The sequence below is a fragment of the Lynx rufus genome, unplaced genomic scaffold, assembly GCF_022079265.1.
Source record: "Lynx rufus isolate CCGP_SWC_20201006 ecotype Redwood Valley unplaced genomic scaffold, mLynRuf1.p SCAF_16, whole genome shotgun sequence".
NCBI classification, from domain to species: Eukaryota; Metazoa; Chordata; class Mammalia; order Carnivora; family Felidae; genus Lynx; species Lynx rufus.
Window position 1 is genome coordinate 22,386,936 of NW_025814830.1, and position 26,458 is coordinate 22,413,393.

The following is a 26,458-nucleotide window of genomic DNA, read 5'->3' on the forward strand; positions in this document are numbered from 1 at the left end:
ACACACAGCACAGTATTACTACTCCAAGCCTCTGGGTGTGTAGGGAGGGAATACAGTTGGCCCTTGAATAACGTGGGTTTGAACTACACAGGTCTACTTACACATGGATGTTTTTCAATAAATACAATGCAATACTGTAAATGTATTTTCTCTTCCTTATGATTTTATTAATAACATTTTCTTTCTCTAGTGTTCTTTATTGTAAAGATATAGTATATAATACATATGACATACCAAATATGTGTTAACCAACTTTATATCATTGGTATAGTAAGCTATTAGTAGTTAAGTATGGGGGGAGTCAAAAGCTATATGCATATTTTCAACTGTGTGGGGGGGTTGATGCCACAAAACCTGCATGGCTCAAGGGTCAACTTGACCCAGACTGAAATTTTGAGTGGGCTGAACTAACAACTAACCATGAGAGATATCAGATTCAACTGCCACTGAAGGTTCCCCTGACCTATTGGGAAAGGGGCTTCAATGTTTAAACCCCTCACTGGCACAGTCATGAACATCTCTGGGCATTGCTGCTTCATCCTGTTCCAATGATCCTCCAAAGATTCTGTCTAGAAGCACCTCTGACCAACCATGCTGGGCCTGTAACACCCTCCCCCTTCTGTTTCTCTCAAAGTTATTTTCCCCAGAGCTTAGTTAAAATATTCTTCCAAATACCATGGTGTTTCTATCCTACAGCTATAAAGCTTACAAATTCAGATGATGGTTTAAGTGACTTAGAAGTCATCTGAGGTCTTATCTGTGTGGTTGGTCAGATTGCACAGGAACAAAAGAAACAGAAGGCCGGGATCAAATTGGAATTTGACCCCAAGGCTTTGTTTAAAAAGCAATACATGTCAGGGGTGCCTGGGTGGCTCAGTTGGTTAAGCGTCCGACTTTGGCTTAGGTCATGATCTCGCAGTTCATGGGTTTGAGCCCTGCATTGGGCTCTGTGCTGACAGCTCAGAGCCTGGAGCCTGCTTTGGATTCTGTGTCTCCCTCTCTCTCTGCCCCTCCCCCACTCATACCCTGTCTCTCTGTCTCTCAAAAATACATAAAACATTAAAAAAAATTTTTTTAAAGCAATACATGTCAGAAGCCCAAGCCCTCTGGAAAGTCCATGACAGGAAAGAAAGTATTAAAAAGAAGCGGACCCCATCAATCATGTAGGACTCAGCTGCCCTGTAGGATTCCCTTGGAAACCTTGGACAAAAATCTGCAGGAAGACAAACCTTGTATCTGTTTTGTTTGTCATGAGTAAGTTGATGAGTAATTCTATGGACAGGAGCCTTTCCTCATGATCAGGACACTGGAAGTGTCAATGTGTGATGCAGGACTCTCTACAGATGACACATAGGTTAAACTAGGAAGAGCACAGCCACTGATTGAACTAAAGGCAAGTTGAGATGCCAAGTTTACACTGAGACCCTGGGTGGCAAAGTGTGGGAAAAGAGAGAGAAAAAGAATTAGACCCAAACTTGAAGTTTGTGTTAGGTTTTTAAGGCAGAAAAATATGGAAAAAAATAAAACAAAACAAAGTGGAACACCTATGTGTCATACACTGCTATAGATTCACCAAACTCCATTTTTTTCCCTCCTATGGACACAACTGGACTACATTTCTCAGCCTCCCTTGCAGTTTGGTGAGTACATGTGAATGAAATCTGGTCAATGAATGTGCAGAAATGATAAGTATCTTCATTGGAATTAACCCATAAAAATTTCCCATGGGATCCTGCACCCACCTCTCCTACCTTATCCTCCAGTTAGACACAGAGGATCATAGAGAAGACCCCCCACAGCCCTCAGGATGGAAAAGCCCTAGGTGGAACAAAATCCCTTTCCCCTACCCTATGGATGCTCTTTAAATTGTGACTTGAGGAAGAATAAATATGTATTGTGCTAAGTCCCTAAAACTTGGAAGTCTTTGCTACTACAGTGAGCCTACATGGTCGATACAATTTATACTGTGTTTTAGAACTTTGGAGCTGGAAGACTCCAGAGAAATTTACTCATCTAGTCCCCACACTTTAAAAAGAAGAAAAGAGGTGTATATCCATTAAGTGAAATATAATATGGCCTTTAAATTTTATTTTTACTGGGTGCTTGGATGCCTCAGTTTGTTGAGTGTCCACCTCTTGATTTCAGCTCAGGTCATAATCCCAGAGTCATGGGATCCCAGAGTCAAGCCCCACATCAGCCTCCATACTGAGTGTGAAGTCTGCTTAGGATTCTCTCTCTCTCCTTCTGCCTCTCTCCCCTGCTCTCTGTCTCTCTCTCTGTGTGTCTCAAAAATAGAAAAAAAATAAAAATAAAAAAATTTTATAAGATATATAATGTTTAAAATGTTATTTAAAAATAAAATGAAACAAACATGATTATAAATACTTAAGAAATTTAAAAAAAAAGACTGGAAGGAAATATATAAACATATTAATAGGATGTAGTTAGGGACCTTTGAGTGATTTTTTTGTCTTTTTTCTTTCTTTTTTTTTTTTTTTCTGCTTTCTCCTACTTTCCTGAATTGTGCACATTTTACTTCTACTGCATAAAGTAAAACATGTAAAATCACACATTGAGGTTGTCATTGAATGAACTCACCACTTTTGGGGCCCCAGATACTAGGAAGAAAGTCTTAGTACCCTAGAGTACTCCTTCTGGATTCTGACAGCAATTCACTTGTGGTGAGTCCCCAGCAGCCCAGACTTCCCTTCTCAGAGTCACAGAGGCCATCTGTTCCTAGGACCTTCCATTCAGGGTTAGATGTGAAGTGGGGAGACCTGGAGCAGGGGCCCAGTAGAGTACTTACTTGCTAATGCAGTCCTCTTTCTTGTCATAGGCATGGATGATGCCCAGGCCCTGCATGGATGAAGTGATGTGGGAGAACCAGGGAGACCGGCTGATATTCTCCAGCTTCTTGAGCTCCTGGGCTCCTCCATGGAAAATGCTGTAGGAAAATCAAGAAGACTACAAAGTGGGGTCTCTGAGGGCTTGCCCTTAGCACTTGCAGGTCTGACTATGCACTCAAGACAAAGTTTAAGTCAGACAGGTGCCATTTAACTAAGATGAAGGGGTTGGCCTGCCACTCTCCCCTGGGAGAAACCATCCTAGGGACAGATGGGGTCTCAGAAATGTGTCTCAGACATGAATAGAAATTTTCCCCAAAAAGACATACAGATGGCCAACAGACACATGAAAAGATGCTCATCAGTCATCATCAGGGAAATACAAATCAAAACTACAATGAGATATCACCTCGCACCTGTCATAATGGCTAAAATTAACAACACAGGAAAGAGATGTTGGCAAGGTTACAGAGAAAGGGGAACCCTCTTACACTGCAAACTGGTGCAGCCACTCTGGAAAACAGTATGGAGTTTCCTCAAAAAGTTAAAAGTAGAACTACCCTATGATCCATCAATCGAACTACTAGGTATTTACCCAAAGAATACAAAAATAATAATTCAAGGGGATATATGCACCTCAATGTTTATAGTAGCATTATCTACAATAGCCAAACTGTGGAAACAGCTCAAGTGTCCATCAACTGATGAATGGATAAAGATGTGGTATATATATATATATACAATGGATAATTACTCAGCCATAAAAAAGAGTGAGATTTTGCCATTTGCAATGACATGGATGGAGCTAGAGAGTATAATGCTCAGCAAAATGAGTCAGTCAGAGAAAGACAAATACCATATGATTTCACTCATATGTGGACTTTAGGAAGCAAGGCAGATGAATATAGAGGGGTAAAAAAAAAGAGTCAAGCCATAAAGCTGACTGTTAACTATGGAGAACAAACTGAGGGTTGCTGGAGGGGAGGTAGGTGGGGGATTGGTTAAATGGGTGATTGGTACTAAGAAGTGCACTTGTTGTAATGAGCACTGGGCATTGTATGTAAGTGATGAATCACTTACATAGTTCACACTTACATAGTAGTTTCACTACTCCTGAAACTAATATTACACTATATGTTAACTGAATACATAAAATAATTTAAATAAAAACTTGAAATAAAAACTTAAAAAATTAAATAAAATCTTAAAACTACAAAAAAAAGTAAGAAAAAGAAAAATGTCTCTCAGAAATGTAAGCCATTCCTTGCTATGGTCTCAGTTTTGAGTGTGTCTTGTAGCATGAGTGTCTTGCTGCAGGAGATGTGGGTCCAGTCTTTGAAGACCAGGAATTTTCATACAGTATAGCTTCTAATACAAGCCAACCACTTTCTGGGACCCAACCAAAGAAAAAATGATCTGTTCCAATTCTGGTGGACTATCTGGTGTGTCAACTCCAATGCATGGTCTTCTAAAGGCATTTTCAAAGGTAATTTTGAATCATAGCCTCAGCTGCTGACTTTAGAACCAAACTCCTCCACAGGGTGATACTCTCCTGGGTGTTGAAGCTCCAGGACCCTGCAGAGTTCCAGACTACTGCCCACAGGCATGCACATTGGCAGGCTGGCCCATGACAGTGAGTCTAATCTGCCCTCCAGACTCTCATCTAAAACCCAGGGAAGAGGAAAGAAAACCTCATTAGCTCAGAGTTCAAGTGAGTTAATTGGAAATATTTGGGTGATTCAGTCACAACCAGCCCTGGTCTGGCCTATCTTTGTAGCAAGAAGTAGGGGTGCAAAGCAGAGAAAAACCTTTTGCTAAGTAAATCAACAGTATAAAACAGGAGAACAGACAGGAACAATGATCAGACAAACACAGGGATTACAAAAATGAACGCCAGGTCAAGGAGTCCATTTTAAGAAGCGGTGTCCAAGACATGCTTTATCTTTGCAAAGGACTTGCAGAAAGTATTTTACTTGGTCATCACAATAAATCCTTGAGGCTGGACAGTGAGGCCATGTGACCTTTCTTGGAGTCACCAAGGGGACAGTGGGAGACCAAAGAGAGAGCCCAGGGCTCCAGTTCCCAAGGTCACACCAGCTCCTGCACAGAAGCCAAGGATGCAGAATCCACCTCTCCAGCCCCGATGCACCCCGATATACCCTCCTTTCCCACTATCTGTTGGCACCATCTATGGACTTGACCCGCAAACTTGAAATATCCAACAGTGAGCCCACAATCTTGATTACCCAAATCACTTCCCTTCCCAGATCACCTTCACATCGCTCTTCACATCACTCCCCATCTTGGACCCATCCTTGGCATTTCCCATTCCCCAACCCCAAAGACCATCTCAGAAATGATTCATAAATCTTTTCTGTCCCCACTGCTGCCATTTGTCTCAACTCTCATTCAGACCATACATTTCAAGAGTCTCTCATCCCATAGCCCTGTCCTGATCTTTCCATAGCTCCATCCATCCTCCACACTGGCCAAAATGATATTTCTAAAAACTCAGCTCTGAGCATGGTGTCCCTGGATGAAAACAACCTTGCTTATGGGTAGAGGCAGGTCTAGGATTTGGGAGCTGAATCCCTTACAACTAGGGGACCCTCTTTATGACCCTCAGCATCCAACCCAAGACTTTGTGCATCTAGGAGTGGAATAAACATATTGCTGAATTTTATGAAAACCTTTCTATAACACTGTGTAGTTGACTCTTGAACAATGCAAGAGATGGGGCATCAACCCCCACCCCACCCCATGCAATTGAAAATCTGCTTATAACAATTTTGACTCCCCCAAAACTTAACTACTAATAGTCTACTGTTGACTAGATGCCTTACCGATAACATAAACAGTTGATTAACACATATTTTATATGTATTATATACTATATTCTTACTATAAAGTAAGATAGAGAAGAGAAAGGGCTATTTAAAAAATCATTAGGAAGAGAAAATACATTTATAGTATGGTACTGTATTTATATATATATAAAAAGAATCCACATATAAGTGGACCTGTGTGGTTCAAACCCATGTTGTTCAAGGGTCAACTGTATTCCCTTTCTAATTTGTAAGCCACTTATAGCTCTGCAGTCTCATTTGATCCTCACAAGACTCCCCTGGCATAGGTGAGATGTATATTTTAATGGTTACCTTTAGGGATGAAGACACAGGCTTGCAGTATTTCTCTGGCTTCCCCAGGGTCTTCCAGCTAGTTTTGCAGGAGGGCTGGGGCTGTGGTGCAAATTTCTCTGATTTCCAAGCCTTTGGCCTTACACAATACCCACCACGCTGGCTGCTGAGAACTCCAACTCTCTCCAGGAACAGGGAGGAGCTGGGTTCCTTGAGGGTGGGGTCAATCCACCCTCCTGCTTCCCTCCAACGTGGGTGAGGAAGTGGAAATGAGGCACAGCCTCAGTAGGACTCCCCAGTGCCTAGCTGCCTGAGGCCTTTCTCTATCCATATCAGTGATTAGGGTGGGGGCTAGTTCCCAAAGCTCAGAGTGACCAAGGACTGGTCTTACCTCTCTTCTCCAGCAGCAGGATGCCAGAGAGAGCCCCATGGTCAAGAGCATAACAGCAGACAGAAAACAAGTATGGTTACTAGTTTCCTTGCCTAGGACCACAGACTTAACCTCCCCATTCATGCCCACCTCTCAGAGTTGCTCTGAGACTAAAATGCCAGATGTATGCAAGACCACTGAGCATAGCACCTGGCATTTCATCACCACTAAAAATCAATATGATCCCCCCCATTCAGAGAAGATAGCAGGGACTCAGCATCACCTGACACTACCCAGTCATTGTGCAGAGTTAACCAAATATGTCAAGATTTCATGTGCTCCTTTTTAAATAGTGCATTGACCTACCATAAAAGAATGAAGAAGCCAACAGCAAGGCCAGCCAGGACTAAAAGGACAGCAGGAAACACAGCAGCCAATATCACAAGAATAAACAGCACCATAAAAAATTGCTGCAGAAAGTTCTCCGCGTGAAATGGAAGCCTCACATCCAGCTCATCCATATCCTTGGAAAAACGGTTCATTAGCCTGCCAGTGGGAGTCGTGTCAAAGAAGCTCATTGGGCTCTTTAAGATCTGTGGATAGAGTCAGAGAGTCCACGTTGAGGTGTGAGTTTAGTAAAGCCTGGCCACTCTGCTGGGGTTGGGATATTTTGAGCAGCCTGAGCATTTTTCCAGGGCCCAACCCAGTGTACCAGGCTATCCTGGGAAGGTGAGGATGCTCCCCATTCTTGTGGCCCCCATGAATGAGAGGGATTGTGGGAAAGATTCAGCCTCGGTGTGGAACCCCAGGGAAAGCCCCTGAAGATTGGGCCTCCCTCCAAGCCTGGGACGCAGCCTGGGGTACATGTGGAGGAGGGTGGGATTTTGTGCTCTGGAGCAATAAAAAGTCAAGTGCCCCTGTGTCTGTCTGCCCTCAAATTATGAGCCACACCTCTGGGCTCTGGCCAGGGCCCTGGCAATAGTGGCTGATGGCTACTGCTGCAGTGGAATAAGAAGGCAGCCAGAAGGACTTCTTAAGGCCCTCAGTGTACTCAGGGCTCTTCAGAGCTGGAGATGTCCTGTTGGCCTGTGCATGTCTGTCCCAATGCAGTGCTGTCAGGAAAACCTTCCTGACCACATTTGCCTCCACCCCTACTTTAGCCTGAGGGCTCATGACACATCCCCTCAGCCCCTGGAGTTGCCTTCACAGTTGATAGTACATATTAGGAAGCTTCCCAGACATCACTGTAAGCATCTTGAGCATCATGTCTGTCCCCGGAGCCCAGCTCAGTACCCGATGTATCATAGGTGCTCAATAAAAGCTATTGACTGAAAAACTGGATTCGTTTGCAGGCCCTGAGAGCAGTACCTTGTCAAACACTCGGTCGTGTAATGAGCAGGATGCCATCAGTGTGGTCTTGGTGAAGGTGAAGCCTTTGATGATACTAAACATCAGTACAGACACCATACTCCCTGCGTATACCCACTGGTACACATGCTGCCCGGTGTCTGCCAGGACTGCGCCAATCTCACATGCACTCTTGTTGCCCTGGGGTCCACAGGTCATCTTTGGAGAAAAACAGAAGAAGCACCAAGAATTGGTAAACTGTCAGGAAAATGGGAATTTCCCAGAGGATCCTTCCAGAGAGAAGAAATTAAAAAGGGGTGCATAATTGCTAAGAAATCAGGTCACTTCCCTCTGAGGGCCTCGTAACTTTGCATGGGTCCTCCTGTTGGGTGGTCAGCCCCCGAGGGGTACCTGATTTATAAGTCTCAGCACAGTCAGTGGGAAAAGCAAAACAGACAAACCAGGCAGGCACAGCAGACAGATAGTTTCTGTCCCAGAAGCTAACTACACCTCAGGAGACAAGAGGTGATATTGGGCCAGGAAGATTACAGAAGCACAGGAACTCTGGATGCCAAGAGGCTACCTGAACAGCCCTCAGGCAGCCCATTACAGGACAGGGTATCAGGAACCTGCCTGGCAGAAGCCACCAGGCCTTTAGGGAGATGTGGGGGGGGTCTCTCTGTAGGATGGACCAGCTCCACAACCCCCTCCCTTTCCTTTCCTGAAGGGGCACCTTGGAAGGCATTGTTCCACTGCCCTGAAGTCTCTGGTGGGGAGGAGGGAGACTGGTGAACCACAGAACTCTAGGAAAATTCAAGAAGACCACATGCAGCTCCATCTTGCTGGGGGTGGGGGGCGTACAACTCACATTTTTGCTAACATTTCTGGGGAGAAGCCATCTCCTCCTCCCGAGAAATTGGCGGTTCCATTTTTCTCTGAGCCATGTGCTGAAAGTCAGGACTGCCTTTGGGGAGCAAACAAGCATCTTTCTTCTAAATGCCATTTTGCTGATTACAGCAATAGTGGAAACATAAACCAGAGGTGACAGCTGATGGATGAACACCCATAAAAGCAAAAGCATCCCTAGGGAGCTAGTTGATGAAAGGCCCAGCTTGAACTGAGGAGTCTTCACTATGCATCAGGTTATGCCCACAGTGTCTGGGGGGGGCAAGGCAAACACCTGGGTCTGCCATCACTGCTGCATGCTCAATTAGCCAATGGCACCGGCTCACTGGGGAAGCACCACACCTAGGAGGAGGTTCCATCCAGACCAGAAACCTTGAGCTCTTCCTGAGCCAGTGAGGATCTGGGGGAATATTCCAGAGATGGCTCTCTTCCTGCACAGTGCAGGGCACCCACTGGCTTCTCCCCTTGGGAATGACCCCAGGAAGCTGTGCCAACCTCTGGGAGAGCTGTAGTGACTTCTCCCCTGCCTACGTCTCCCCAATGCCTTCTCACTTTGGTTGTCATAGCAACAGCACTATACCAAAATGTAAACTTGGAGGATGCACCCACAGCATTCCCAGGGGCTCCAGGAAAGCTTAGAAGCCATCGGCCAAAAGCTAGGAGAGTTTTTAGCAAGCTCCAGCAAGAGCAGACTTATCAGTCCTTCCCAGGTGGGGCTGCGGTCTAGAGAAGAGCCTTGGGTGGCAGATACCCAGTGTCTCAGAAAGATACACGGTGCTTCTGCAGCACAACCAGGGACTACATCTGGTTTTTGCATATCCCATTCCTGTAGAGGGACTTTGGAGAGCAGAAAGAGAAGGAACACTCAGACACCCCACAGTGTCAACAATAAGATGCCAGTATATGTTCAGAGGCAGGAAGGTTAAAGTCCATGTTAGGTTTCCCTGGGCCCCTCCAGGGCCTCCTGAGAGGTGCCTCACGGTGGAGGCTGCAAGACTGACTCTGTCCTACACAGGCATGACTCCACAGACATGCTGAGTTTGCCTGGCACAACCACAATCTTCTTAGCTAATCCTTTAAAATCTGAAGGTGGCACAGAGAAATCTAGATGCCCTGCTTGTCTTGAGAAATCAAAGGGGATTTCAGGACTTGAATTGTGTAGGCAGCTGATCTCAACTTCATGGAAAGGGGCAATGGCAGGCTCATTGTGTGTGTTCCTACTATCCATCAAATGACTCAACATTCTCCAAGGCCAAAGGGAAACTCACCTGTGAACCCTTGTCTAGCCAGAGACCCAGCCACCAATTGCTGAAGACAGAGCTACCGATCATCAGGAGGAAGAGGGACACCACAAAGAGAGAGAGAAGGTACCCTACAAGAGGAGGGGAGAGGTCCAGAGAGTTACAGAGGAGGAGTCTGCTGTAGGTCCAACCCTGATGGGAAATTCAAAGCCTGCAGGAACAGGTCCCCCGCCCCTGGCAACCACCTTCCAGGCTGCTACCACAAGTCTGGGTGTTGAGACCCTGAACCCCAATGGGGACATGTGTTCTCCCTGGTTGGAAAATGGGTCAAAATTGCCAATATATTGACAAAAACCACCAAATGCACCTTAATAGAAGCAACTTGGTATTCTTCAAACAAACAAACAATCAAACAAAAAAAACGTCTTGCTGGGGAGAGACAAGAAATAAAAGTTTAAGGTATTTGCACACTGAGATGGGAATCTTGCACCGAAGGCAGGCTATGAGCGGATGGCTGCTGTACTCAGTCATGAGGCAGCGAGGTGCAGAAGAACCATGGCTGGTTCATGCTGCTGCTCATTCAGTTTCAATAAATAGCATCTGGCAGCTTTAATGGAGATAAAGGGTGATTCCATTTAAAAGGCTGTATTATCAGACTTCAGATTTTTAGGCCCGGGGAGGAGGAGAGGGGGGGAAGTGGGGAATAAAAGCATTGACAAATGGGTCCAGCATAAAAGGAGTAATTGTCAAGGAAATTATAAAATGTGAACCCAACAGTTTGAGGACGGATTTTTTTAATGCAAATTAAATCAAGAAACCCGTTGTTTTATATCAAACCTCCAGAAGCCTTAATGTACGTGTGATACGTTTTCCAGGTCACGGTTCCTTCCTGAGGGGATTCAGTCTGGACGAGCTGGTGCAGAGGAACTACAGAGACAGACACAAATCCTGTGTCACCTGCTGGTAGGGCAGGAGCCCAGAGGGGCAGGCACACCTCTCCTGCATACCCCACACCACCATCAGAAGAGGGGGCAGTTCCACCCCCTCCTTCCATTTATCCTATGCTTTGAAATTCCCAACACACTTTTTCTCATGTTATTTTCTCATCACAGCCCTGTAAGACAAGTGGCTTTCAATCTTTCAAGAAATGTTTATTAAGCACCTACTATGTGCTCAGCCTTGGGATATGGATTGCTGTGGTCTAGTTCTCCAGAAGCTGTTTCTAAGAAGAGGGTATGAGTGCATGCAGGAGCTTGAGGGAGCTTGAGGGAGTAGGAAAGGGAAGGAAAGGCAGCAACAAAAAGGCATCTCACCGAGGGATCACCAAGCCAGAGATCCCTGTGGACAACTGGAGCTTAATCTCATGTAGAGAAATGTCAGAGCCAGTGTGGAGCAGGCTTTTCACCTGACCAGAGGGATCTGGGATATTTCTACAACTCCCATTGGCCACTGGATGAGGGCTCCTCCCTGCAGGGGGGTTAATTTGCCAGCACTTCTAGCTTGACCTGAGGCTGGCAGTTTCCAGAGAGAGCCCCTGGGCAAAGGAATACAGCTGGGAGTCAGGCTACATGCGCTGAAGTGCTAAAGGCACCCACAGCAGTTACTGCAGGGTGACCAGGAAGCAGGTAACTCTTGTCTTCTCAAAGCTCATGCCTCAAAGAAGAAACCCAGGGCATCTCCTTGGTCAGCCACTGCATGGGCTCCTGATTCCATCCATGTGGCTGCTCCAAGTCCTCTCCACTTTCCAAAGGGAAAGGAAAATGACCATCAAATTCTCATGGAAACCACATCCAGAGGTATAGGGATGTTTGGCTAAACATCCAGCAGTCAGAGCCAAGTACTCATCCCATTCTTCTTCTTCATAGAGAAGCATGAAAATGCCAGCTCCAAAACAGATCCTACATCATACGTAGCTTTTATAAACAGAGATAAATAGAGCTAGACCCGAGGCTGCCCCTGCACACAGACCCTCTGCATCTTGCTCTGAGAGGGATAGCTGTCACACCTCAAAGGTGCCTCCATGAATAAAGCTACTATTGTACCCTCTTCCTGGGAACCTTTGTGCTTCTTTGAAATGTTCAGCCTGACTTTCGTTGTGTTTCTCCCCGGGCCTGTAAAATGAGATGCCCAGGTGGGTTGGCAGAGCATAACGAACAGCATCCTGGAGCACAAAAGGAACTGGTCAAATCCCCTTGCAGCCTGCCAGCCCAGCCTGGAATGTTGCTGATTCTCTGTTCACCTTGCTGTGCTTTAAAAAATGCCCTGATGCCAGGCATGCTGGGCACTGCCACCTTTAACTGGCTCCCTTCCTATAACTTTCAGAGCATTTCACATGTTCGATTTCCCCTCCAGAGAAGGGGAATGAGAAAGAAAAGAGGGGCAGGATTTACTCTGTTCACAGGAGCTCACATCCTGGGCAGCCTGGAGCTTTCCTGAGAAGGCACGAAAGAGATGGCAAGTACCTCACTTCAGCCTTGGCAGCCTCCAGAGCGATAAAAATATGCTGTCTTTCCAAACATGCATGCATTTGTCACAAGCACCATTAATGGTGCCAAATTTCAATTCAAAGACTCACATTTTTTTTCACATTTTAACATCTCTGAAATCAGGATGTGCCTTCCATTCTGTAGTATGCCATATCGTCTAATTGGCAAAGATTTTTCTTTCTAAGTGGTACATAAAACGATGGTGATCTTAAAATGGATGGTATCTTAAACTTGATTAAATACACTGAGGGGTTTTTTTCCAGCTACACATTATTGAGGAACAGAGCTCTAACTTGGAAAGCCACCTCATTATGGGCACTTTGAGGAAAGTAGTGGTGGATCTAGACCCCTGTCTGCTTGGTGCCCAGCCCTGGGCAGCGCACCCGGTAGATGCTCAACAAGTGTTGAATGGATGCAGGGTGGGGATGAGAAGAGGCAGCCTGATGATACCCTCACCATGCTTATCTCCCACATCTCTCCTCTCTTCCTTCCCAGAATTCCATCCTGCCCTCAACTCCAAATCCCCCCAGCCCCCACCTTCTTACGACAGTGACCCCGGAAAACTCTGGGGACCCGTCCCAAGGTTTTCCCCTCTGTAAGGCCCTCCCTGACTTGTTATGTCCACCCCAAATCCCCATTACCCTGAGTCCAGTTCCCCTGATTATCCCCTGTCCTATGACCCCCACCAGGCCATAAGGTCTTGAGACAAGGGGCATATTTTTGTCCACGCAGACTAACGTGGTGCCCAGCACAGAGAAGAATACTTAGTCCTAATCTTTTCATGGCTGCAAAATCCTTTCTCAACGCTTCCCATAAAGAGTGTGAAACAGCTCCTATGTGTGTTTTGCCTTTAATCAATCTATGTGCTGTGCTTTGACCTTTCTAACTAATAACAGTAATAACTACTCTTGAGGGTTACTGTATGTCAGGCACTGGGCTAATCATTTTATCTGCAGTTTCTCATGTAATCTTTGTAAGAACCAGGAGTTGGTAGTATTATTTTCCCATTCTATGGATTAAGAAACTAAGGTTCAGAGTGGCCAAGTGTCTTGCACAAACTCATAAAACTAGTAAGTGGTTGAGTCAGAGTTTGGACTCAGGCAGTTGAACCCCTAGGCTCACATGATGGTAAACTGTATAATCCTAGCTGCCCAAAAGGACATACACTGTGCCTACATTTCTCTATCAAGAATGGTGGATGCTCACCCAATATTTACGACTATGTAACTGAGGGAACGAATAGCAAATACCTTTTATGTCTACAAATTCTGAGTCCGTTTCAGGTTCTTTTTCTTCATCTTTCCCATCTCCTGGATCCAAAACTAGGGTGAGAAATAAAGAGAGATCTGTGTCTGCTCATGAGCCACGGGCAATAAGAGAAGAGCGTTTCAAACTCAGATTGTACCAGCATCTCCATCTCTCTCAGTGGGGTTCTCCTTAAGGGCTTCCACCATTGCTGTATTGTAAATGTGCTCAGGATCCTGGAGACAAAATGACATACCTTCTGAAAGCTAAATGACAGGACTTCTCCCAGGCTGGAGACTGCAAGGGAGGGACCCCATCTCTTGCACCCCAGTACAAAGAGTTACCTTGAATTGCAACCCTCGGAGGTTGTGAATCAGCTTTGCATAGCACCCTCTCTCCTCCATTAACTCCTTATGGGTTCCCTTTTCACAAATCTCTCCATCTTCTAACAAAATGACTTCATCACAAGACTCCAAGAACTGCAGAGATATTAAAGTGACCTATAGTGAACTTCTGCCTGGTAAGAGAAGAGTGTGGTGCCAAACTCCCATCCAGTGGTGTTCCAAGTTCCTCTAGTGCAGAGGTTATCAACCTTGGCACTATTGGCACTGAGGGCCAGATGATTCTTTGTTGTTGGGGCAGAACGGGGGGGCTGTCTTGTGCATAGTAAGATATTTAGCAGCCTCCCTGCTCTCTAACCCACTAGATGCCAATAGCACCCCCCATCCCAGTTGTGACAAGCAAAAATGTTTCCAGATATTGACAAATGCCCTCTAAATGGCAAAATGGCCCCCAGTTGAGAACCACTGATCTAGTGAACACTGGTGTCACGAGTACAAAGGGAGCCTCTGGTTGTCACTATGATGCACATTGACTCTTCCTTTCCTACTGTTCCCTAAATGAGCTGCCATGCTAAGAAATCAGATCAGGGAGCAGGGGAATTTGGAATATAAAATTGACAAGTTACTGCAAGATGAAGTTTGGTGGAAAGGGGAAATGTGACCCCAGCAACAGCCTTACTCTGCTGCTATAAAGTTACAAGCCCACCTCATCATCCTCATCTAGCCCACGAGAAGCAGAACATGGAGCAGTTCCCAGCCACCAAGCCATACCCCCTGGCCTCAGGAATCTACACCAGATTTATCTGTACAATAAAAATATAACTACATTTAATATGGCATCCCACATTTTTTTCCCAAAGCACTTCTATTTTCCTGGTTTGAGTTCCCTTCATTTGCATATCACTCTTGAAATCAAAGAGTTCTGCTAAAAAGGGTTTCCTCGCATTTGGAGTGAGGGTCAGGTCAACCCATCTAAGATCAGAAAGTCCCTCATATAGGGGCAAGATGTTATGAGATTTAAGACAGTTTTGCCCAAAGAAGCCTTTGCAATACAGGCCAGAAGTCTTTCCCTGTACCCAGGGTCTACCCATGGTCAAATCAGCTTTTCATGTACTTGATTAGAAGCTTGAGAGAAGCGGCTACATTTGGTCATTGCTCTCCCCATTGGGTGTTGGGGAAATGGGGAAGGTGCCCAAAAGGCCAAATGACAGCCATTCTGACAGCTTGCACAGCTCCAGCCTTTCTGCCTCCCTTGGACTAATGACTCAGCTTCTTGTCCACTTTCCCAGACAGCCAAAGCAGGAAGAGACTGGCTTTTAATGTCCAGTTGAGACTCTCTCTGAGAGATTCTTTTTCCTGAAAATAACATCTAGCCTTTATACAGCATCTTCTTACCTTTCAAAGCCTGATCTTGTTTTGTCTTTTATCTCTCAATCTCCCACAAGCCAGTAAAGGAAGTGGCAGCTTTGTTACCAGTCCATTCTCCAGATATGGAAATTGAGACGTTGGTATGGGGCCTGCAACAGCCCCAAAGCCTTTTCTACCTGTGAGGGCCCACATTGCAGCCAAGGGAGCTCCTGGTGAAGGTCCTCTGGCTAGTGAGCACCCTCCCTCCCCAGTTCACACCAGTGAGATCCGGCATGATTTGAGCAGCTTTGTTCTGCAAACTCACAAAATCTGACCCTGGGTTAGATTTCAGTGGCAACCACATCTCTTATTTCATTTGTTTCCTCAAGTAGAAGAACAATTGTCCAGCCCAAGCCCTGGGAAGCGTCCGGATTGGCTATGGGCCCAAGAGTAAAAGCAGCAGAGAAATGTTCTAGAAAGCCCAGGGGCTCTGGTTCAGGGGCTCTGAGCCCCCTCTTCCCTAACAATGGACAGCTGGACTGAGACTCCAGTGCCATCTTGTGGATGCTTGCATTTTTCAACACTCAAAAAGTGAGGGACAATGACCTTGGAGAAAGGTAGACTCTTTGAGGAGACTTAGGCCTGGGGAAAAGATATTTCTTGCCTGGGGTCATGCTATTAGTCATCAAGGTTCAAAGACTCCAACAGTCTGATGTGATGACTCCCCAGTCAGAACTCCTACAAGGACAGCCATGGCCCACATTTGTCAGGGGCCACAAGTCCCCCTCCAGATACCCAGAACCCCTCAGGAAGACAGCCCTTCCCACTACAGGTGGTCTCCAAGAATTGGACCTTCATGGTGCAGAGCTGTGGTTACAACATTTAGCACCCTGACTGGGCGAGACCCCATTTCCACTGGCCTCATGGGGGTCCAGAAGAAATCCAACCTTCTCCTCCACTCTGATGACTGGCCAGCTGAGGAACTTGTCTGTACCAGCTCCACTGGATGCTTCCCAGAGGTGATCGAGCCCACTCAGAGGGAACCCAAAATTCAGATGCTTGGAGTTTATTCTGAGAACTCCAATCCTCAGCAAAGAGGCTGGAAGCAGAGCTACAGCAATGGGAAGAAACAGTTTTCCTAGGTCTTTAAAAAATTTCCCTCTTCTCAAGCTGGCCCTTCTAGACACTGATAGAAGATCTTAGAAAATTTGGCCAGAACATCCTGTAGCCATGGAAACCTCATTTGCCTCCCCCTTCCCTAGGTTGACTTACCCATGCAAAGGCCATGAGGTCTGCTTCTTACCCCCAGACCAGGCCCCTGTTGAACATTTTCCCCATAGGTGGTAGGAGAGGAAAGGGCAGGATTTCTGCTCCAACAGTCCTCTCAATGCAGGTCACTCCTGTGGGATCTCTCCTCCAGCAGGAGATGTACACATGTATATACACACAGATATACACGAACATACCACACACCTCTAGGGTCTCACTGTAGAGAGGAAGAGGCAGGGGGAAATCTGGTTTGTCTCAGAGTGGAGGGGAGTTTTGGATTCCTTTGATTCATCAAGGCATTCATAACCCTCGATGAGGTTGACATTGTGAGAACTTTCCCCAACCTGCCAAGCCATTCAAGGCAAGCTCAGTAACCCCTCAGCAAGATTCATGTTCCTAAGCCTGAGAGAGTGGCTCTGAGCAAGGAGAAGAGTCTTGCCTTAGCCCGAAAGTCCTGGTCTCCAGCCTTTCCCCCTGGTTAGTGATACCAGGGACATCTGGGCCCCCTATCCCACTCCCAGGACCTCCTGGCCTCCGGCCCACCCAGCCCTTGCTGGAGGAAGGATGAGTCTGAATTGTTTCCACCTGGCTTTCCATCTCCCTACCATCAGTAGTCCAGAGCTGGAAGAGGTGCCCTATGTCCACCCCATATATAGGGGTCCACTGCTCCTGGAGAATCTACCTTCTAGTAAAGAAAGGGCTCAGCCCCACTGAATCCAAAGTTAGGACCAATAGGAGCCATGCACAGAGAGGATCAGGCAGGGCTATATGAAAGATGGGATGGCTTGGGAGAATCATGAGTGTAACCTACACATCTTGCTCCCTCCCTGACCCTGTCCAGGTGAAGACAACCTCGGATGGGAGAGGCAGGTTTAGGCAGAAGAGAAGACTCTGTGAGCATTAGGTGCCACACCCATCCTATGGCCTCATGGATCCTGCCAGTCCCAGTCACCTGCAGCTGGTGGGTCACCAGAACGATGGTCTTCCCGCTGAGCGTCTTCTTGATGCACTCCTCAAAGACATACTTCCCCACGTGGGCATCCACTGCTGACAGGGGGTCATCCAGCAAGTAGATTTCGTGGTTCGAGTAGACAGCACGGGCCAGACTGATCCTCTGCCTCTGTCCCCCAGAGAGGTTGAGGCCCCGCTCCCCAATCTGTAGACAGGAGCAATACTATTGCCCATCTCTAGGCTCCAACCCCACCCTGCAGTCCTCAGGGAGCAAGAACTTCTTGAAGCTTCTCAAGACTCTTCTGATCATTACTATGTCCCAGCTCATCCACCCCTTATAAGGACCCTGGACTGCATCATATGCCTTGGGAAGTAGAAGATTTGCTTCTGCAGAAAGCCTGGTGGACAGTGGCAACTAGGGGAAAAACTCGTTCCAATGTTGAGTGGGGGGGACCTAGCTTACAACAGCCCCATTCCGGTGCATATACCATAGGGAGGGGCTATGTCTTGACCACTAACACCAAAGGGAACTGTTGAGCAGAAAGATCTGGGAGAGTGGACAGGTGAACAGGAGGGAGAAGAGGTTGGGAGCAGATAGAAAAGGGGGGTCTCTATTTGCTTGCTTGTGGATCAACTCCCAACCCCCACTAGGACTTCTAAGCTCTACGAAGACAGAAGGCATGTCTACCTTGTTCATCACTATATCTGTAAGGCCTGGCACCACACCTGACCCAGAGCAGGCACTCATTGAGTATTTGTAGAAGAGATGAAAAGGTAGATAGCCTACTATAGGTTATTCTGTCCAACTGACCCCAAAGTGAACCCCCATTATGTTCAGCCAGGCATTGGGTTGAGCACTGGGGAAAGACACATGAAGCTGGACCAAAAAAGTCTCCCATCTACTGTGAGCTCACATATTAGCAGAAAGTGGAGGCCTGGTCAGTTAGACACATAATAATGGTGCAAAGCAGGATTTAACAAATGTCGACTGAGAAGCATAAGCCAAGTATTCTGGGGCAAATTACATCAGTCCACAAGATTCAAGAAAGGGAAGTCTCCCCCTCCAGGGGGTGGATTTGGGGTTAGAACTCAAAGGGTGGTAACAATAGCAAAAACAGAGGTCTGGAAGCTGGAAGGCAAGTGCACACTTAGGTGGGCAGGTAGGGATGAGTAGAAGCAAACCCTGGGAAGGTGGGCCAGGACTGCAGCAAGAGAGGTCCTGAATGCCAGGCCAGGATGGCTGTGGTGACCATTTCCTTGACACAGGCACATTAAGGGCACCAGCAGAGAAAGGCAATGTGTTCCAAACTGGTCTTTCTTCAAGATGCTTTAGCTCTCTGGTATCCTTTAGGTGGTTGGCAAAGTGTGAAGACTAAGCAGAGGACACACTGGGATCGGGAGACAGGAAGATGGCACAGTGACTTCCCCCCGCCCAAGTCACCCGAGTTGGCAGACTCCACCGAGGACCCAGGCAGCTCTTAGGACAAGCAGCTGGGAGTAATGTTTGGAGGGCAGAGAAAATGAGGCAAGAAGGGGCCCTTGAGACTCCAGCCACAATGCAGCACCCCTGGACCTCTGTCTTTGGAGGACAGAGCCAGCCCATGAGATAAGGAAGCAGCTTCCAACAGAAACATTTTCTAAGATAATAGGCAGACTGGGAATGGCCCCAGGAGTGACAATGCTGAACCCAACACAGGTGGAGTTGGTACCACATCCATTGTAATAATCCCCTAAGAATAAAACAAGATGGAGAATTCAGGATGGTAGAACCTGGCTGGTCCCACATTTCTTGGGACCTTTCTGTCCTCCAGGGCATCTAAATGTGGATGGAACTGGGGCCTGTTAGCCTCCCCCTTTCGACCTGGGCAGCCATGCTGCCATGCCACTGCAGTGGAGCTGAGCTCCCAGCTCTGCTCACCTCAGTCAGGTCTCCATAAGGAAGGTTGCTCAGGTCCTTCTGGAGGGCACACACACGAACTGTGTGCTGATACCTGTGGACAGAAATGTCAGTGTGATAACAAAAGACACAATTTCTTCCCTGGGTTGCCTGGAAAGGCATTGCTGGTGTCAATGGGGTAAGGCAGGGAGGTGGCCAGTTGCTTCTTCTTTGATGTCCAAGGACAGTTTCCCCTTGACTCATAGGCATCCCCCACACTCCTTATGTGGAGTTGAGTCAGGGATGGCCCCTCCCCTCACAGGCTTTCTGCCTTGAGGGGAAGATGACATCAATGCACATGGAACCTCTGAAAAAAAAAACTGGGGGCACCAACTGCTAGCACTGCTCTTGGGAGTCAGAGAAGAGAGTGACAAGTGTGGGCTAAGGTCACTGTGGGAGGCTTCCCAAAGGATACAAGACCATGAATGGAAGAGATGTGTGTTGGTGGAGGGTATAATAGCAGGATGTTGGGGTGATTACTAATGATGACTCTGACATCTGCGCCAGGATGGTCCTCTATCCACCAGTAACTCCTACAAGGTTGGAGAAAGCAACCTTTCTCCACCTGAGACACTTTTGTACACTGGGCACAGAGAATGCTGCTTGAGGAGCAGAGAGGCCAAGCAGGAATAAGATCTCAGTTCCTTAGACCTCCCAGCCCTTTGGAATATCCTTCAGCATTGTGCACTTTCTAGCCCTGGGCCAGCCTGTAGGGACTCTAGTGGGCAAGACCCTAACCAACTCTCAGTAGCCACGATGCTCAGATCAGCCACTCATCCTGCAAAGGACAGGATCCCCCATCATGCTGGGGATCCCATGACTTACTGGGCATGACCCCAGTCCCTCTCCTTGGGGGACTGAGAGCAAGGGATCCAGGAAAGTCAATAAGTTAGTAGGCAGGAACTCAGAGATGTCCAGATCCCAAGCTATGAGAAAATTTCACACCCTTCTCCCTGGGTTTTCTCTGTACCTCATTCCCACTCAGACTGCCCCAACTCTGGATAGAATCTCTCCCAGGGAACAAGAGTACACCACATACCTTCTTCAGGAACTGGTTCCTGCTCTGAATTCCCTGGAGTTCAAGCTCATGCCCTATCCAAGGAGCAGCCAGTTCCAGCCACTGGACCCTAGGTTTCTGTACCACTTGAAAGGCCTGCTGCCTCCACAAAGGTTAATTAGTTGACTAATTGATTTAATGGTTAATTGATATCATTACCATCATCACCATCATTGGGATCCTCTTTCTCAATGCATGACAAAGGGAAAGTCTTACAACTCAGACTTTGCAAGACACACCTTCCCAATAAAGGTTACCAGCAAGAGAGTGAGCAGGCAGATCATGAGTAGTTACCCTTCAGCTGGCACACTGGCCCCTGGCAGCACTCAATACCCTGGAGCAGAAGCTGGGCATAGCCCTGAGCATCATGCCCATGTGCCACCTTTAGGAGTGGTATACATGGTGGTTAAGATCAGGGGCTTTGGCAAGGTAGCAATATTTACATTAGACAAAATAGACTTTAAAGCAAATACTGTAGTAAGAGACAAAGTATTACATAATGATAAATTATGTCAGTATTATAATGGCAAAGTATTACATAATGATAAAGGGATCAATCTAACTAGAGGATATAACAATTGTAAATATCTATGTATCCAACATTGGAGCACCTAAATACATAAAGCAAATATTAATGAATATAAAGAGACAAATTGATGGTAATACAATAATAGTAGAAGACTTTAACATCCCATGTACATCAGTGGATAGACCATTCAGGCTGAAAATGAGTAAGAAAACAGTGTCTTTGAATGACACATCAAACCAGATGACCCTCAGAGATATATAAAGAACATTCTATCCAAAAACAACAGAATACACATTCTTTTCGAGTGCACATGAAACATTCTCCAGAATAGATCACATATTAGGCCACAAAACAAGCCTCAAAAAATTTTAGAAGACTGAAATCATAGCACACATCTTTTCTGATTACAGCAGGTATAAAACTACCAATCACAAGAAGAAATTCTGGAAAAACACAAACCCGTGGAGTCTAAACAACATGATACTTAACAATCAATGGGTCAATGAAGCAATCAAAGAAGAAATCAAAAAAGCCATGGAGACAAATGAAAATGAAAACACAATGGTTCAAAATCCTTGGGACACAGCAAAAGTAGTTCTAACAGAGAAGTCTATAGTGATACAGGCCTTCCTAAAAAAACAATAAAAAACTCAAATGATCTAAACTTATACTTAAAGGAATTAGAAAAAGAAGAACAAAGCCCAAGATGAGTAGAAGGAAGAAAATAATAAAGCTCAGAGGAGAAATAAATGATGTAAAGACTAAAACAAATCAGGAAAAAATATCAATGAAACAAAAAGCTGATTCTTTGAAGAGATAAACAAAATTGATAAACTCTCATCAAGAAAAAGAAATGACCCAAATAATTAAAATCAGAAATGAAAGACGAGAAGTAACAATGGACACCACAGAAATACAAAAGATTCTAAGAGAATACTATAAAAAATTATATGACAACAAATTGGGCAACCTAGAAGAAATGGATAAATTCCTAGAATTAATTACACAATCTTCCAAACCCGAATCAGGGAGAAATAGAAATTTTTGACAGACCAATTACTAGTAACAAAATTAAATCAGTAATAATATATTTTTTAAAAACTACCAAAAATTAAAGTCCAGGGCCACATGGATTCACAGGTGAATTCTACCAAATATTTAAGGAAGAGTTGATACCTATATTCCTCAAATTATTCCAAAAAATAGAAGATAAAGGAAAGCTTCCAAATACATTCTATGAAGCTAGCATTACCCTGATACCAAGACCATACAAAGAACACAAACAAGAGGGAGGGAAGGAAGGAGGGAGGTATGGAGGAAGAAAGAGGGGGAGAGAGGGGGGAAGGAAGGAAGGAAGGAAGGAGAAAGAAAGAAAGAAAGAAAGAAAGAAAGAAAGAAAGAAAGAAAGAGAAGGAAGAAAGGCCAATATCCCTGATGAACATAGACGCAAAAATCCTCAAAATATTAGCAAACCCCATTTAACAATACATTAAAATGATCATTCACCACAATCAAGTGGGTTTTATTCTGGGGACACAAGAATGGTTCATTATTTGCAAATCAATCAACATAATACACCACCTCAACAAAATGAAAGCTGAAAATCATATGATCATCTCAATAGATGCAGAAAAAGCATTTGACAAAATCCAGCATCCTTCAGATAAAAACTCCCAAAAAAAGTGGGTTTAGAGGAAATATATATCAACATAATAAAGGCCATATATGAAAAAGTCACACCAAATATCATACTCAATGGTGAAAAACTGAGAGCTTTTGCTCTAAGATCAGGAACAAGACCAGGATATTTACTTTTGCCACTTTTATTTTACATGGTACTGGAAGTTCTAGCCATAGCAATCAAACAAGGAAAAGAAATAAGAGGCATTCACATTGGCAAAGAAGTTAAACTGTCACTATTTGCAGATGACATGAAACTATACCTGAGAAACTTAACAGGAGACCATGGGGGAGGGGAAGGAAACAAAAAAGTTAGAGAGGGAGGGAGACAAACCATAAGAGACTCTTAAAAACTGAGAACAATCTGAGGGTTGATGGGGGCTGGGAGGGAAGGGAGGGTGGGTGATGGGTATTGAGGAGGGCACCTGTTGGGATGAGCACTGGGTGTTGTATGGAAACCAGTCTGACAATAAATTTTATATTTAAAAAAGAAACTATACATAGAAAATCCTAAAGACCCCACCAAAAAACTACAAGTAACAAATGAATTCCATAAAGTTACAGGATACAAAATTAATACCCAGAAATCAGTAGCATTTCTATAAGCTAATAATGAAGTAGCAGAAAGAGAAATTAAGAAAATAATTCCATTTACAATTGTATGAAAAAATAATAAACTACCTAAGAATAAACTTAACCAAGGAAATGAAAGTTCTGTACTCTGAAAATTATAAAATTCTAATGAAAGAAATTGAAGATGACACAAATAAATGGAAATATACACTGTGCTCATGGATTGGAAGAATTTAAAATGTCCACACTATCCAAACCAATCTAGAGATTCAATGCAATCCCTATCAAAATACCAATAGCATTTTTCACAGAACTAGAACAAATAATACTAAAATTTATATGGGACCACAAAAGACCCCAAGTAGCCAAAGCAACCTTGAGAAAGAAAAAAAAAAAGCTGGAGGTATCACAATTCCAGATTTTAAGATATAATACAAAGCTGTAGTAATCAAAACAGTATGGTATTGGCATAACAGTAGACACATAGATCAAAGGAAGAAAATAGAGAGCCCAGAAATAAACACTTGCTTACATGGTCATTAATCAATGACAAAGGAGACAAGAATATTCAACAGGTAAAAGACTGTCTCTTCAATAAATGGTGCTGAATAAACTGGACAGCAACATGTAAAAGAATGAAACTGGACTTTATAACACCATACACAAAAATAAGCTCCAAAAGGATTAAAGACCTAAACCTGAGACCTGAAACCATAAAAACCCTAGAAAAGAACACAGGCCATAATTTCTCTGACATTGGCTGTAGCAATATTTTTCTAGGTATGTCTCCTAAGGCAAGGGAAACAAAAGAAAAAATAAATTATTGGGACTCCATCAAAATAAAAGGGTTTTGCACAGTAAAGGAAACCATCAACAAAACAAAAAATGCAGCCTTCTGAATGGGAGAAAGTACTTGCAAATGATATATCCAATAAGGCATTGATATCCAAAATATATAAAAGAACTTCTACAACTCAACACCAAAAAGACCAATCTGATTTAAAAAAAGAGGCAAAGGACCTGAATAGACATTTTTCCAGAAAAGACATACAGATGACCAAAAGACACATGAAAAGATGCTCAACATCATTATTCATCAGGCAAATCAAAACCACTGAGATATCACCTTAAACCTGTCAGAATGGCTAAAATCAAAAAGGCAAGAAGTAACAAGTGTTGGAAAGGATGTGAAGAAAAAGGAACCCTCATACACTGTTGTTCGGAATGTAAGTTGGTACAGTCACTGTGAAAAATAATGTGGAGGCCTCTCAAACATTAAAGATAGAATTACCATGTGATCCAGGGATTCCACTACTGGGTATTTACCCATAGAAAACAAGGACACTAATTTGAAAGATATATGCACACCTATTTTTATTGCATCATTATTTAAAGTAGCCAAAATATCAAAGCAACCTACGTATCCATTGATAGATGAATGGAAAAGGAAGATGTGATGGGTGTGATGGGTGTGTGTGTGTGTGTGTGTGTGATGAAATATTACACAGTCTTTAAAAAGGATGACATCATGCCATTTGCAACAACATGGAAGGACCTAGAGGGTATTATTATACTAAATTAAATAAGTCAGACTGAGAAAGACAAACACCATATGATTTCACTCACATGTGCAATTAAAAAAAAACACAAATGATTAGGTTTATTCCTAGGTATTTTATGGTTCTTGGTGCAATTGTAAATGGTGCAGTTTCTTTATTTCTCTTTCTGTTGCTTCATTACTGGTGTATAAAACTGCAACCGATTTATGTACATTGATTTTGTACCCTGTGACTTTGATGAATTAATGTATCAGTTCTAGCGGTCTTTTGGTGGAGTCTTTCGGATTTTCCATGTAGAGTATCATGTCGTCTGCAAAAAGTGAAAGTTTGACTTCTTTGCCAATTCTGACGCCTTTTATTTCATTCTGTTGTCTGATTGCTGATACTAGGACTTCCAACAGTATGTTAAACAACAGTGCTGAGAGTGGACATCCCTGTCACGTTCCTGATCTCAGGAGAGAAGCTCTCAGTTTTTCCCCATTGAGGATTGTATTAGCTGTGAGCTTTTCATATATGGCTTTTATGATGTTTAAGTATGTTCTTTCTATCCCAACTTTCTTTAAGGTTTTTATTAAGAAAGGATGCTGTGTTTTGTCAAATGCTTTTTTTTTAATTGATTTTTTTAATTTACATCCAAATTAGCACATAGTGCAACAATGATTTCAGGAGTAGATTCCTTAGTGCCCCTTACCCATTTAGCACATACCCCCTCCCACAACCCCTCCAGTAACCCTTGTTTTGTTCTCCATATTTATGAGTCTCTTCTGTTTTGTCCTCCTCCTTGTTTTTATATTATTTTTGTTTCCCTTCCCTTATGTTAATCTGTTATGTCAAATACTTTTTCTGCATCTATTGACAAGATCATATGGATCTTATCCTTTCTTTTATTAATGTGATGTATCACATTGATTGATTTGTGAATATTGAACAGCCCTGCAGCCCAGGAATGAATCCCACTTGATCATAGTGAATAATTCTTTTAATACACTGTTGAATTCGATTTGCTAGTATCTTGTTGAGAATTTTTGCATCCATGTTCATCAGTGATATTGGCCTGTAATTCTCCTTTTTTGTGGGCTCTCTGTCTGGTTTGGGATTCAAGGTAATGCTGGCTTCATAGAATGAGTCCCGAAGTTTTCCTTCCATTTCTATTTTTTTGGAACAGCTAGAGAAGAATAGGTATTAATTCTGCTTTAAATGTCTGGTAGAATTCCCCAGGGAAGACATCTGGCCCAGGACTCTTATTTGTTGGGAGATTTTTGATAACTGATTCAATTTCTTCACTACTTATGGGTCTGTTCAAATTTTCTATTTCTTCCCATTTGAGTTTTAAGTGTGTAGGTGTCTACGAATTTGTCCATTTCTTCCAGGTTGTCCAGTTTTTTAGCATATAATTTTTCATAGTATTATCGAAAATTGCTTATATTTCTGAGGGATTGGTTGTGATAAATCCATTTTCATTCGTGATTTTATCTGTTTGGGTCCTCTCTCTTTTCTTTTTGAGAAGTCTGGCTAGGGGTTTACCAATTTTGTTTATTTTTTCACAAAACCAACTCTTAGTTTCATTGATTTGTTCTACTGGTTTTTTTTTTATTCTATATTATTTATTTCCACTCTGATCTCTATGATTTCACTTCTTAT

The 26,458-nt window shown here is 44.2% G+C and overlaps 1 protein-coding gene across 3 annotated transcripts in view; it reads right to left on the minus strand.

The window, feature by feature from the left end:
* The window catches only part of ABCC12 (ATP binding cassette subfamily C member 12), a 75,469-nt gene that overhangs the window by 12,468 nt on the left and 36,543 nt on the right, over positions 1 to 26,458 (minus strand). Inside the window, exons 12-21 of one of the 3 annotated variants that reach the window (XM_047079206.1) lie at positions 19,402 to 19,474; positions 17,485 to 17,688; positions 13,920 to 14,054; positions 13,736 to 13,811; positions 13,581 to 13,652; positions 10,682 to 10,771; positions 9,872 to 9,975; positions 7,719 to 7,916; positions 6,717 to 6,943; positions 2,807 to 2,944 (exon numbers count right to left, since the gene is read on the minus strand). In XM_047079206.1, coding sequence (XP_046935162.1) covers positions 2,807 to 2,944; positions 6,717 to 6,943; positions 7,719 to 7,916; positions 9,872 to 9,975; positions 10,682 to 10,771; positions 13,581 to 13,652; positions 13,736 to 13,811; positions 13,920 to 14,054; positions 17,485 to 17,688; positions 19,402 to 19,474 — 1,317 coding nt within the window. Of the gene's footprint in view, positions 1 to 2,806; positions 2,945 to 6,716; positions 6,944 to 7,718; positions 7,917 to 9,871; positions 9,976 to 10,681; positions 10,772 to 13,580; positions 13,656 to 13,729; positions 13,812 to 13,919; positions 14,055 to 17,484; positions 17,689 to 19,401; positions 19,475 to 26,458 lie in introns of those variants that run through there. The other 2 variants (XM_047079207.1, XM_047079208.1) reach the window with 2 other exon arrangements.